This window comes from Babesia bovis, chromosome 2, assembly GCF_000165395.2.
Source record: "Babesia bovis T2Bo chromosome 2, whole genome shotgun sequence".
NCBI lineage: Eukaryota > Apicomplexa > Aconoidasida > Piroplasmida > Babesiidae > Babesia > Babesia bovis.
Genome location: NC_010574.1, coordinates 81,022 through 93,989, shown reverse-complemented (window position 1 = coordinate 93,989; position 12,968 = coordinate 81,022). Strand labels below are relative to the sequence as shown.

Below are 12,968 nucleotides of genomic sequence, written 5' to 3'. Positions count from 1 at the left end.
GTACCGGTAGATTCCGTATAAGCAATTCGGCATTCCACTGTGACAACGGGTTCACCACCACGGTACTACCTTGTGGAATCCCACAGAACAATATGCGCGCCACTGTAACGGTTACTGTCGCGCCGAAGGCGCCCCTTCCACACGGGCGCGCTCAGTGTATACGGGATTCCACCCCTATAGCCATACCACCAGTGCTTCCACACTATTGAGAGTACTGCTGAGTACTCCTATAGGCACTGACAATGGCCCCTAATAGCGCCTTCACGCCGAAGGCGTCCTTGACTGACGCTCCTACCAACCTGAAGGAGGCCATTGACTGGGTCCTGAGGGTAACTGGTAGGGATGGTAGAAGCAACAAGGATGGTATGTCACTGTATACATTACTGTGTTATGCGCGTCCTAAGGACGCTACCTGACAGTGAACGTTACAGTGGCGCGCTCCGTACTATATAGACTCACCCCTATACAGAATGCATATGTGGCCTGGCGTCGGCAGTGACTGACCTACTGCAGTCAGTACAACTGGAGTACCATGGTAAGTACCCAGTACTAGAGTAGTACTGCCTAGTACTACCACCGGTATACAGTACCTCATGGAGTCCTATAGGTTATGAAGGTGATAGGAAGGACGGTGACAGCGGTGACACCAGCAAAGGCCCCCCAAAGGGGAATGTCACTAACCGCCTCAACGAACTATTCTCCCTGGTACAGGGACTAGGTGGTACCCCTGTGGTCCGGACCTATATAGACCAGCTGGCACAGGTACTCAGTGCACTCGTTGGGTGGAGTAGTATAACGAAGTGTGATAATGGTGGTGGTGGCAAGTGCAAGGGGAGTAGTGGCAATAACAATCAACACGGCAAAGATGGCGAGTGTCAGTATCTTAAGGATGTAACGCCGAACACGCCGTGCACGGAATGTAAATGTATGAAATGGGATGATCCCAATCAGAGCAGTAATGAAGGACACCACCTAGGAAGGAGGTGTAAAAGGTGTAGTGGTAGTGGTGGTAGTGCTCATAGGTGTAGCTGTACTGGTGGTGGCGGCACGCAGTGTACTGCTGAGAAGTGTCAATGCGCTAAAGAAGGCAAATGCTGCAAGTGTTGTTGTAATGGTGGTTGTGGGAAGTGTAAGAAGGAGTGTAGTTGTTACAAAGAGGGAAAACATTTTGGCCATGATGAATACCATAAAGACAGCTACATGTCAGCGTACCCTAGTGGAACACTCTACACAAGAGACTCATTTGTTGAATCCAAACAGGTAGATGTCAAACCATATTGGAAAGATTTAATAGATATTCCTCCCGGAGACAATAGCTATGACACTACTGCCTCTGATAGACGTCACCAATGTGCCCGTATCCTCCTAGGGTCAGTATGCCTCATCTGGAGTGGCATTACTTATATGTATTGGACTGGAAAGTACCATTCCAGCAGCCCCCGGTGGAACAACCACATTTTGGATGGCTCTGGTCTAGATGACGGTACCCTGTCCCAATGGCTACAGGCCCTAGGGTTTCCTAAGGATATGTTGAATAACCATGGTCCTGGAAATAGATGGGATGCTATTATATGGGATGGGTTAAGGGATAAGTTATATTTGGGATTCCCGGACACTGGTAATGGTGATACTGGTCATGGCGGGGACTATAATGATAATACATTCAGAAATCCAGCTGGTATGAACTATGCTGGATATATACATACCGTAGACAGGGGTGCATTTTGCAGCAACGCTACCGTCTTCCATAAGAATGACGCCACAATTACTGAAGAAAACATCCACAAATGTGGCGCCTTGTACAAGCTCTATATTCTTTCGTGTGCCTATTTTACCGGGTTACAGAACAAGGCTCCGCCGAAGGCGGAAAATAAAACTCCCCGTACCATCCGTGAGATCCTATACTGGCTAAGTGCATTGCCCTATAGTCAGGCATATCCAAAGATACTGAAGCATGGTAAGGATAGACTAACCGAGGTACTCAAAAAACCCGGAGACACCGCATCAACCAACGAACAGAAACAGCTTTCCTTCCTTCAAACAGGCCGCAATCATCCCATAACTGTCCATGAATTCAACCTTTTTGCCCACTTCCAAGCAGTGACCCAGTACTGCCCATTGGTGCTCATAGGTATCCAGGGTGGTATACACAGCACTGACAGGACTATGGAACCTGCCATTCACTCCCTCTACGCTAACACTGAATGCCACTTCACCTATCCCACTGTCTCCATTCAAGCATACAACCAGGTAGTACACTACATTAGGGCTCTATTCTACCAGCTCTATTTCCTCAGGAAGCAGTGTGCCGTGAAGGTCACTTGTGGAGGTAAATGGCGTGAGTGTAGGTATGGTAAGGATGTGGTGTCCAAGGGGGTTATTAGCTGGATGTGCCTGGGGTGTGACCCCATGGAACATGATAGGAAAAAGAGGGTAGGGAAGGTAAAGGGGGTATTGGAAACAGTCCTCAAGGGGAAATCAGGAGAGCTTACGGGGGCACTAAAGGATTTATTGGAAAAGATTGGCGAGGTGGTGGTACAATTGGGTAATGCCCAGGAGGCATTGGAAGGGAAGAAGCCAGAGGGGATCAAGGGGGTACAGGCGGCACTAGGGACGGCTAAGGAGGCACTGGAGGGGGCGGTGAAGAAGGTTAATAGTGGGCTGACTGGGAAACTAGAGACGGCTAAGGCGAAACTAGTGGAGCTGACGATGAATAGTGGTAGTGGAGGAATACTAGGGGATGTAGTTGGGGCTAGTGGACTAGGGATGGTAACGAGTAAGGGTGAATATGATCCTGGTAAGAACAAGATAAGTGCTGCTATCCATAAGGTAGAGGAAGTACTTAAGCTGTGTAAGGAGTGGACAGAGAAGGAGAAGGTGAAGGAGTCATTGGAATGTCTCCAGGATGACATATTTACCAGTTCAGATATAATTGATGCTGTGCATGAAGTAGAAAAGGAGCACACCGCACTCCTATCAGCCATCAATGACCTCATCTCCATCTGCAACACCGCACAGTGCCCAGGATGTAAAGACCACGCCAAGAAGTGCGGCCAAAAGGGGACAGCTACCATGTGCACTCAATGTGGCAACATGACTACCACTGGTGTCCCCTCCCCTCTCCAGGCATTCCTGGAGGATAGGTTGCCAGGCTTTAGTTGTCAGAATGTAGTGGACCAAGACGAGAACCCAGAGTACCCACCCGCTGCATCCCACCTAGGACACTGTAATGGTTCCGGCCAATGCTGCCCATTGCCAATGGGTTTCAGAGGGCAATTCCAGAAGGACGGTATCCGTGATTGTACCGGCAAACGCCTTTATGGCATCTTATACTTCTTTAGTAACGAGAACATGATGCAATCATGTGTTTATACACTGGTGAGAGTTACAGCAGCTCTCAGTGCCACCACACCACAGGTGTTGGGTGATGTATTCGGGTTCTTTAGGGGTGGTATAGGAAATCCAGTAGAGGACAAGGAGAAGAAGACGAATAACAAGTGTGAGCACACAGAAGATCCTAAAACGTCGACAAGCAATGACAAATACTTTTGCGGCTGGTGTGCCTCTGGGTTACGGGATGAAGTGAAGAAGATAGAGTGGATATACAATGGGTCGGAGAATGGAGGGGAGTACATGAAGACTGTCGGTAAAGCACTAAGAGATATTAAGGGCGATAAGGACACTAGCAGTGCCGTCGCATTATCCACTGCTCCTACCACTCCTAGTAACCTCTCTGCACTGACAAAGAACTCAGAATACCTCTCCCCCCTAACCGGTGAACTCTATACCGCAGTGAGTGCCACGTTCGGTGGAACATACCTCTCATGGGTACTATACCTATCAGATGCACTTGAAGGTGGTCTACAGTCACTGTCTGATGCATTCCGTAATATTGAATGCCGTGGCTGTAGAGAGTGTGACCCCAATAAGTGCAAGAAGGGAGAACACGGACAGGGTAGTGGACAGTGTGGATGCCAATCAATCGTATCATGTACCGGGGTATTACCGGTGTTGTATCGACATGGATTTAGCTATGGTAACCCATTCAATCTGGAGGGGTTCCAGCAGAAGGATGAGAAAAGTGGAGATTATAGTATAGAAAAGACTAAAAACGGAGAGAAACATTGTCATCAATTCTTGGACAGCTTGCAGAAAGTAATAGAGATCACTGAGAAGGGGAGGCAAGATCAGCATCCCCTCACCAACCTCCTCTCCCAGGTCGGCAAGCTCCAATACGACATACGGCTCCCGTGGATCTTTGTCCTCACGGTAGCCTGGCTAGTAGCGGTGCTATACCTAGCCTTTGGTGCCATATGGCCACTGGACTGGACACATATGAGGTCGCATTGGTTAAGGGGTGGAGCACACCAATGGCAATGTATGTGGTATAAGGTAATGACGGGACGGAAGGGGGTGGAGTTGGTGGAGTATTTTGGTAGGAGGTAGTGGCGCCTTTGGCGCAACAGTGCTATAATGTGGTCGTTAGTATCGGGGGTAGTAATGTGGAGCAGTCTAGTGGTAGAGTTAGAGCACCAATGATACTCATCAGGTATACATAGAGTTATAGTGGCAATGTTAGTAAAGGTTCATACTGGTTTTATTAAACTTTTGGGTCGTACGTTCAGTACAAGCTTAGTAAGATTTTGGTAGAGGTTTGGCATTAGATGTGATAAATGTTTCACAGAAGTTTAGTAGCACTTTTGCTGAATGTTTAGTATAACTTTGGCAAATGTTTCACAAAAGTTTAGTAATAGTTTTGGTGAATGTTTGGTATAACTTTGGTAAAGGTTTCACAGAAGTTTAGTAATAGTTGTGGTGAATGTTTCACAGAAAAGTAGTAGCTGTTGGGGGTGGTATATGGATGAGATTACAGAGTGTATTGCTTGGATTTTCGTAGCAATGTTGGTAAAGGACTCATAGAGTTTTGGTGCAGTGATCACGACAAAGAGTACCACTCCCCTCACCAACCTCCTCTCCCAGGTCGGCAAGCTCCAATACGACATACGGCTCCCGTGGATCTTTGTCCTCACGGTAGCCTGGCTAGTAGCGGTGCTATACCTAGCCTTTGGTGCCATATGGCCACTGGACTGGACACATATGAGGTCGCATTGGTTACGGGGTGGAGAGCACCAGTGGCAGTGTATGTGGGATAAGGTGATGACGGGACGGAAAGGAGTAGAATTGATGGAGTATTTTGAAAGGAGGTAGTGGCAAAGTAGTGGCGCCTTCGGCACAACGGTGATATAATGTGGTAGTTAGTATCAGGGATGACTATAGTGAAGTCACTGTAATCCTGGTGATCACGGGTCCAGTATGGGTAGTCACATGTACGAGGTAAAGCTTTACGTAATGTAGAGGGTGCGTGGTGTAGGACTGCATGGTGTTTTTCACGGTTCTATGACTTAAATGCACAGTGATACAAGACGTACCCATGAAACAGTGCTCATAACTCTTCCAGGTCCATAACAAGTAGACGGCAATAAACCATGGCCACTACAGATACCAGGAGGTTAGTATGATACTTGATGTCGTCACCGTGCTACCCAGAAGGTACCATGCATAGTACACTCAGACACTGTTCTTCCAGGTCGTTGTATTTACGTTAATCCATAGAATCAAAACTGCAACACAAGATAGTAACACTCTAGAATACAGGGCTTAAAGTGGTTACTTTGTACTAATACTCTGACCTACAGGAGCCCACGACAAAAAGTTACCATAGAAGACAAATTCAACGCGCTACATACCACGATTATACCACGGGTATCTATATGTTACTACTACTGCTTCAAACTTCGCTAACTCCAGAGACTAGTGTGTAGCGCGTGGACTCTAATATTCGTGAGCATTGCCTTAGTGCCCCTTTGTACGGTATCAAGTTGTTTTTCCACAGCGTAATATTAGACAGTAACAAAAGAGACTAACACTAGGCAGTAATAGTAGACACTGGTAATAGACAGCAATACTAGACAGTGACAGTAGACACTAATACTAGACACTAATGTTACACATTAACACTAGCCAATAATAATACACACTAATAATTTTCAGTGGCTGTAGAAGACACCGAATTGATGTGTACCTACATTACTTATTGGACATGTTCCGTTGTCCAGGCAAGTACCACTTACAGGATCACATACACATGGATTCCATACTCCTATACTAATACATAGGTATAACGTGAGATATGTGCGTAATATTAGGGCGTGATGTCTAAAGACTGTCCTAAGAAAAAGTCAGATAAGGAGGCCTATTCCTGCCTACGGGATCTACTATTACTGCTAATGCTATCAGTTGCGCTGTATGTAGTAACGGCAGTAACTTTGACAAAAGCTGTAGCACTGGACTTAGCATACGTCACGAACTACTTGGGCTGTGCTGCCTTCCTTCTGGGTTCCATGGCATACATCGTTGTGCCGTTTGTGCAGGCCTACAATAAGGCGTCATCTTGTAAGTCGCATACACAAGATAACAAAGTATCACAACCGTAAGCGTTAGATATGCTAAGGCGTTGCTTCGGGGTGTTCACGAAATGACTGTTGTACGTGTCTCTGTAACAGTTGGTTACGTTACTGAAAATATGACTCACTAGATTTTGCGGCACTACATCAGCAACTGTTATGCAATCCTACGGGAGCTGGATATAGCATCATTTTCACGCCAATTTGCAGGCTAATAGTGGAGAATACGCTCAAAACTCTGATAACACAAACTAAAGCGACGAGAATTTGAACAACGCTACGAAGCACAATTGAAAGACGGCTGTATGTCACTATAGAAACAGTTGGAACAATGAAGGCATAAGTTAAATGAATGTTATGTACGTTAACTTAAAACTGGGAAGATTGGGTGACTAGCCATGACACGTTACGCTTTGATAGATCTCTCAAAGGATTTAATAGTTTTGATTCGTACCTTCCGTCACGAACTATTGTATGAATATGGTTATTAAAGGCAAACCAAATATATAAATAAACGATCTATGAACTATACTATATGGAAATATCCTTACTACATCAAAAGAATATACATTGTGCATTGAGAAAAAACAGCAACTCAGGATCTATTACACTCATGGATGGATTAGGGAACGAAGTGCCTATTCTGGTTACACTGTGGAGCCTGGCAGAATAAATGTTGAGTGCCAAAATAAACGAGCAACTAAACACTAATAGAGTCACTATATTGGACACCATTTAATGTAGAGGTGATATCAATATGTAGTAATGGTGTCTAGTGTAGTAGTGTGAGTACACCTGACGGCATAAGCCAGAGTCTGGGTTAGGATAGAGGTGTACGTTGACATGTTCGGGCGCGGCCAGATTGAACAAGAGTATTGGATTACTGTTAAGGACGTGCCCTTTTCTGTCTTGTGGCATGATCTGGTGAATATTAATATTCATATGGCTGCGTAGGACTTTTAGAATGCTACTTTTCAACAATCCTTTAAGCATATATCATAAACATAGTACAAAATCCCATAGATACTATGCCAACTATTTATTACATGCCTAGATAATATCATTATGTTGTTGTCCCATTAATCCCTTCTGGGATTGCAGTGGAAATTGCCATATACTTGGCGAATCTTGGGTCACCCGAAAGGACAATTACCTTATTTATATAGGACATATCGATTTCATCTTCCCATTTGTGTATATCTCCGTACTGCTGAAGATATATGCCATGCCCACGTTGCCTATCATCGGACGCTACCTGGCATGTATATTTCTATGCCTATATAAAACTTACAACGGCATATAACTCCACAATTCCTGAGAGACCTGCCGCCGCATCTTGGGGAAATATACAAGATATCTTTGCACCTGATTCCATTGTATTGGCTTACATACACTTCTTACCATCTGACGTCTGAAGCACTAGGCTGTTGCTTTCCGATGAAAGAATTTGTCCAATGACCCTTACACTAGTACCGATACGATTCTTCATAGTCTCAAAATTGCACAACCTACAATTCTATGATGACAATATCGTTGAAACAATAAAAACAGATGAGACTTACGGAGGTATCTGCGATTTTGTATCGAGGGACAAGAAATCTTCTCCCATGATTCCTAACTGAGCGCAGCTTTTTAGCGTTTTTCCAAACACATCCAACCTAGGGCCCCAAATAAAGATCAAATAGAACCCAGTTACGTGTATGCTTAAGAATTATACATTCAAACGCCAATACAATGATGCTTCCATCCTTATAATGGGCACTATGAGGCTAGGTTCGTATCCAAGGGTCCAGATTAGTTTCACGGCTAGATAAGAGGTGACTAATTTACATCTGGCAAAGGCTTAATGTTCTTATATAATTAACAAAATAAAATGCAATCTGGATTGTTCTGCCATACACCTTAAGGAGGTCGCTAGATGTCTTTTCGTTGCGTTGCACATTAGCTCACGATCGTTATAAGATTCCATAATGCTAATGGCCGCATTTCCAATAACTCCACATGTAATTTTCATTTCTAATATCTTCTATATCGATTTCCTATGTCCATACCAAAGGTTTTAGTTGTGGCAGAGAAGCCAAAGATTGCTGAAACGCTGGCTGCTCACTTATGTACAGATCAACGCACACTGTTGAAGCGTAAAGGGGTTAGTGAGGACATTATGTGTGATTTGGGCATCCATATCGTACTAACAACTGTACTTAGACGATATTGATCCTGGCTAATTCCTCCACACGTAGAGTACATATACACTGTGACATTTAGTATGAGCTAATGTGAATCACACGATAGCATCAACATTGAATGATGGCGTACTAAGTTTTCTATTTCTTATTACATGAAATATCAGATATCGAACACATGTATAACATGGGAGTGCCGAGGCAAATTCTTATCAACTACTGTTGATTTCAAAGTCACATCAACTGCTGGACATATATATTCCGTGGCATTCGCACCTAGGTACAACTGCTGGAATTCGACGAATCCTGTGGAATTATTCAATGGTGAGATAATATTGGAAGAAGCATCACCGGATAGCAAGATACCCCGGCATCTGGCTTCTGAGGCGAAGGGATGTAGTTATTTACTCCTGTGTTTAGATAATGATAGGGAGGGAGAAAACATAGCCTTTGAAGTTATACGAGTTTGCCACCAGCACCTAGTAAAAATAGGATCCAAACAGGTACTATAACTTCGATAACATGGAATTCCCTTGCAGATATTTCGTGCTCGCTTCTCTGCACTCACCCGTGCTGATATTTTACGTGCTGTAGATAATCTTTGTGACCCGAATAAATTGGAATCAGATGCCGTGCGTGCACGTCAAACAATAGATTTACGTGTTGGTTGTGCCTTCACCCGCTTCCAAACAACTTTTTTCCAGGTGCGTTGTTTTGTTAGTTTAGATAGTTTTAGGGGAAATACGGTGACTTGGACTCAACGTGCATATCCTATGGTCCTTGTCAAACACCAACACTTTTTTTTTGCGTCGATCGTTACAATGCCATTGCAAGATTTCAAGAGGAACCATATTACAAGGTATCGATTTCATAAGTTGACATAACACTTACACAGCTGATTTGCGATATTTCCTATGAAGGACAATATATACCTTTTACATGGAACCGCGGTCGGATTTTTGATAAATCGGTGGCACGTATTTTCCAACAACTGGTAAGATGTGAAAAATACTATAACATCCTGCAGTTGATGGGTGCAAATAAAGGTGTATTAACTGACATTGTGACCAAAAGGTCCATTAATTCATCCCCCAAGGCTCTAAACACCGTAACTATGTTAAAGGAGGCTTCTTCACGGTTTGGAATGGGACCGCATAAAACCATGCAAACGGCAGAACACTTATACTTAAACGGATACATATCCTATCCTCGCACAGAAACAGATTGTTATCCCACGTCTTTCGACTGGGCAGAATTATTGAAAAAACTGCATACAGTACCTGAATACACAAATTTGGTCGACCTTTTGATGCAGGTAATTTATTTGTCAATTCAACCATTCACAAGCAGTCCGGGAATACATTGGGACCACAGGGTGGACATGATGTAGGCGATCATCCACCCATTATTCCTGTACGTTGTGTATCGCAAGGTACTTTGACGGGAGATGACTGGAAACTCTATGATCTAATTGTACGTCACTTCTTAGCTTCAGTTGCAGGCCCATGCACTACGGAAACTACAACGTATGATCTTGATGTCGGGTCTGAGACATTCCAATTTTCAAACACGCGTGTAGTTCGACAGGGATACACCGCACTTTTACCGAAATCTCAAAATTATGTGAGCATTGCGTTGAAACTTACGAAAGGGGAAGGATGTGATGTGGCCAAATTTAGAGTCGAGGTACTGTTCCATTCAAATGTATACATGCATAATAGGAAGGGACAACTTCACCTCCACCTTTACTTTCTGAATCTGATCTGTTAGACCATATGGAAAGCAAGGGGATAGGGACGGATGCTTCTATGGCTACGCATATACACAACATCTTCACACGCAATTATGTCCGTTTACTGGGCAATCGTCGTATCGAACCCACCAAGCTCGGAAAGGCATTAGTGGACGGTTATATGCAGGTAGATCCGGAGTTGGTCCTTCCCAGTGTACGAGGTGCCATTGAAGGCTACTGCAACCTCATTGCTGATGGTATGTTGCAGCATTTACAGAATCATTTCTCATAGGCAAGGCAGATTGTGAATCTGTGATAGATCACGTTTGTCGAATGTTCCGTATGAAATTCGAGCATTATATAACTAAGGTAATTTAAAAACCCAAACTTATATGATTGAATAGATCGATTCAATCAATACGTTTTTCGAAACGCAGTTTACTCCTATAGAGGATTTCGGAGTACCTATGAGTCGCTGTGGAACATGTAATAGGTATATGTTATATTTGAACCGAGCCCCCGTACGCCTTTTTTGCAAGAAATGCTCCCAGGAGTATCCTTTACCACGTGGCGGTACGATTAAACTTTACAAGGGTATAAAGTGCCCATTGGATAATTTCGAATTACTACAATTCCAGAGCCGTTTACGTGCCTTTTCATTATGTCCTATGTGTTACAACGATCCCCCTTTCGAGTCCATTGGAAATAAAGGTTAGACGTCCGTTTGTGTTTTCACACCCATATCAGGGATGGGATGCATTGATTGTGCACATCCTACTTGTGCAAATAGCGCCGACGCACTTACACTCACACGCTGTCCTGGTGATTGCGATGGGATGTTAATTTTGGACATAATCAACGGGGCACCAAACTGGAAGTTTTTTTGCTCATCATGCTCTTACAAATTACAATTCTCTGACATTACAAAAAGTAGGTTCGACAGACTATTGCTAGATTACCATGAACGCATAGAGGTTGCAATTATCACTGGCAAAGAATGCGATTCTTGTGAGAGCCAATTAACCGAAGTAATACTTAAAGATGGACGTAAAATTGAAGGATGTGTTTTTTGCAATGAGAGTTTGAAACAGTTGTTGGTTGATCCGTATGTACATGAGATAAACAATACATATGTACACAGGCCAAAGCACACCAAACGTCATCATAGACCCCGTCGCAGAGGAAGACGACCACTTCGTTCTCGTTGAGAATATCGTAGACTGTTTCAGTAGGGTAACCTAGGGGTTGTAGATGCGCTATCTATTGTAACTAAGCCCTCCGGTATCGTATTGTAGTTCAGTCTGCTTCCTTTTCTAAGGCCTCAAGATCTAGTATGAGGGGTTCTGCAACATGTCTATAATCTTCTTCATCCATAGGGAGGAACTGTATCTCTCTTTTTTCATATTTGCGATGTTGCATGTTCTGTACACATGCCAATAGTGATTCCCTGTCAACAAATTCTACGATAACATCACCTGGTTTAAGGTTGGGGGCTATGTCCTTGTGTCTAGGGGTGACGATGGCACAAGTTTTAACCTTACCATGCTTTTCGAAAGCCTCCTTGACGTCGTCTAATACATCAAGATATTCAACTTCAGTTTGCACACTTTCGGGCAACACTATTTGCACAACTCTGAGGCAGCTCCCAGTGAATGCATCCAGAGGGACAATGTTCTGCGTGGCGATTCCTGGTATAACTTGCCTAGTAGCAGTTGTTGAGTAGTCATTGGGTCGGGAAACACGTAATTGAGCACCCATGCAGTTCATACCGTCCATGGTAAGTGCCCTTTCAGTCTCTTCAACAGTTGCAAACTCTACAAACCCGTAGTTACCTTTATCTTTGGCGAACCAGACATACAGTACAGGAGAAACATTTGGATCATTACAAAAGTTTCTGGTCCTCATTTCATTCCATATAATATTTTGGAAGGCATTTTCTGTAAGTCCAGATGCTACCGGCAAATTTCCAAAATAGAGCCTTCTCAATTTGCGTGTGGAGTTCATTAAAGCAGAATCTGCATTCATCATCATGGCTGCTTGGCCAGTTTTGGCTACCCACTGAAATCCATCCCAAAAAAGTCGCACTGTTTCATGTCCTTCTTGATCAGCTAACTTTTGGAAACCTCCAGCACGTCTGATACAGTCAGCTTGTGTTTTCCTTCTACGGCGTTCCGCAGCGCGAGACCTAGCATGACTGGGCGATAAATTCGGATTTAGTGTAACGAAATCAGTTTCCGAAGTACATTCTGCAGTCTTATTATCATCTTTACGCTGCTTATCGTATTTTCTGGGCCTATCATACGTTGAACGTGAAGCGTGTTGTTTATCACGGTAGGAACCCTTATTTGGCGAACGCCTTCTACCGCGGCTTCTTGACCTACTCCTTTTAATACCTTTATCTACTTTATCACGTCGTGTATCGTACCGGTCAGCGTGTCTGCTGCGTTCATTATATGAGTCAGTATCCCTTCTTTGGTCCGTGGGATACCTCTGGAATGTGTCTTCATTATAATCCTTCATTGACATTACTTTAATATGGAGAGAACTGTTGTTACGTATTAAAAGCAACTATCTTTTGTTGTATTTACA

General features: G+C 43.9%; 5 protein-coding genes across 5 annotated transcripts; 3 read left to right on the top strand and 2 right to left on the bottom strand.

Annotated features, from left to right (window-relative positions):
* The first annotated feature begins 212 nt into the window (after positions 1 to 212).
* BBOV_II000370 (variant erythrocyte surface antigen-1 alpha subunit) lies at positions 213 to 4,520 on the top strand. Its single transcript, XM_001609515.2, has 3 exons — positions 213 to 363; positions 470 to 535; positions 608 to 4,520. Exons 1-3 carry the CDS (start codon positions 243 to 245, stop codon positions 4,444 to 4,446), a joined length of 4,026 nt encoding a protein of 1,341 aa, XP_001609565.1. The 5' UTR covers positions 213 to 242; the 3' UTR covers positions 4,447 to 4,520.
* Positions 4,521 to 5,993: 1,473 nt separating this feature from the next.
* On the top strand, positions 5,994 to 7,351 carry BBOV_II000364 (putative integral membrane protein). Its single transcript, XM_051767262.1, has one exon. It carries the CDS (start codon positions 6,213 to 6,215, stop codon positions 6,492 to 6,494), a length of 282 nt encoding a protein of 93 aa, XP_051623805.1. The 5' UTR covers positions 5,994 to 6,212; the 3' UTR covers positions 6,495 to 7,351.
* A 161-nt stretch (positions 7,352 to 7,512) lies between these two features.
* Positions 7,513 to 8,203, bottom strand: BBOV_II000362 (Replication factor A protein 3 family protein). Its single transcript, XM_051767314.1, has 4 exons — positions 8,027 to 8,203; positions 7,866 to 7,972; positions 7,756 to 7,829; positions 7,513 to 7,719 (listed from the first exon to the last, which is right to left on the bottom strand). Exons 1-4 carry the CDS (start codon positions 8,071 to 8,073, stop codon positions 7,528 to 7,530), a joined length of 420 nt encoding a protein of 139 aa, XP_051623813.1. The 5' UTR covers positions 8,074 to 8,203; the 3' UTR covers positions 7,513 to 7,527.
* A 232-nt stretch (positions 8,204 to 8,435) lies between these two features.
* Positions 8,436 to 11,735, top strand: BBOV_II000360 (DNA topoisomerase family protein). The gene is made up of 13 exons (XM_051767305.1): positions 8,436 to 8,610; positions 8,815 to 9,150; positions 9,187 to 9,351; positions 9,384 to 9,506; positions 9,543 to 9,641; positions 9,675 to 9,962; positions 9,998 to 10,333; positions 10,369 to 10,636; positions 10,672 to 10,748; positions 10,784 to 11,090; positions 11,127 to 11,309; positions 11,352 to 11,484; positions 11,521 to 11,735. Exons 1-13 carry the CDS (start codon positions 8,506 to 8,508, stop codon positions 11,585 to 11,587), a joined length of 2,487 nt encoding a protein of 828 aa, XP_051623091.1. The 5' UTR covers positions 8,436 to 8,505; the 3' UTR covers positions 11,588 to 11,735.
* On the bottom strand, positions 11,646 to 12,948 carry BBOV_II000350 (RNA recognition motif domain containing protein). The gene has a single exon (XM_001609513.2). It carries the CDS (start codon positions 12,903 to 12,905, stop codon positions 11,676 to 11,678), a length of 1,230 nt encoding a protein of 409 aa, XP_001609563.1. The 5' UTR covers positions 12,906 to 12,948; the 3' UTR covers positions 11,646 to 11,675.
* Positions 12,949 to 12,968: the final 20 nt, after the last annotated feature.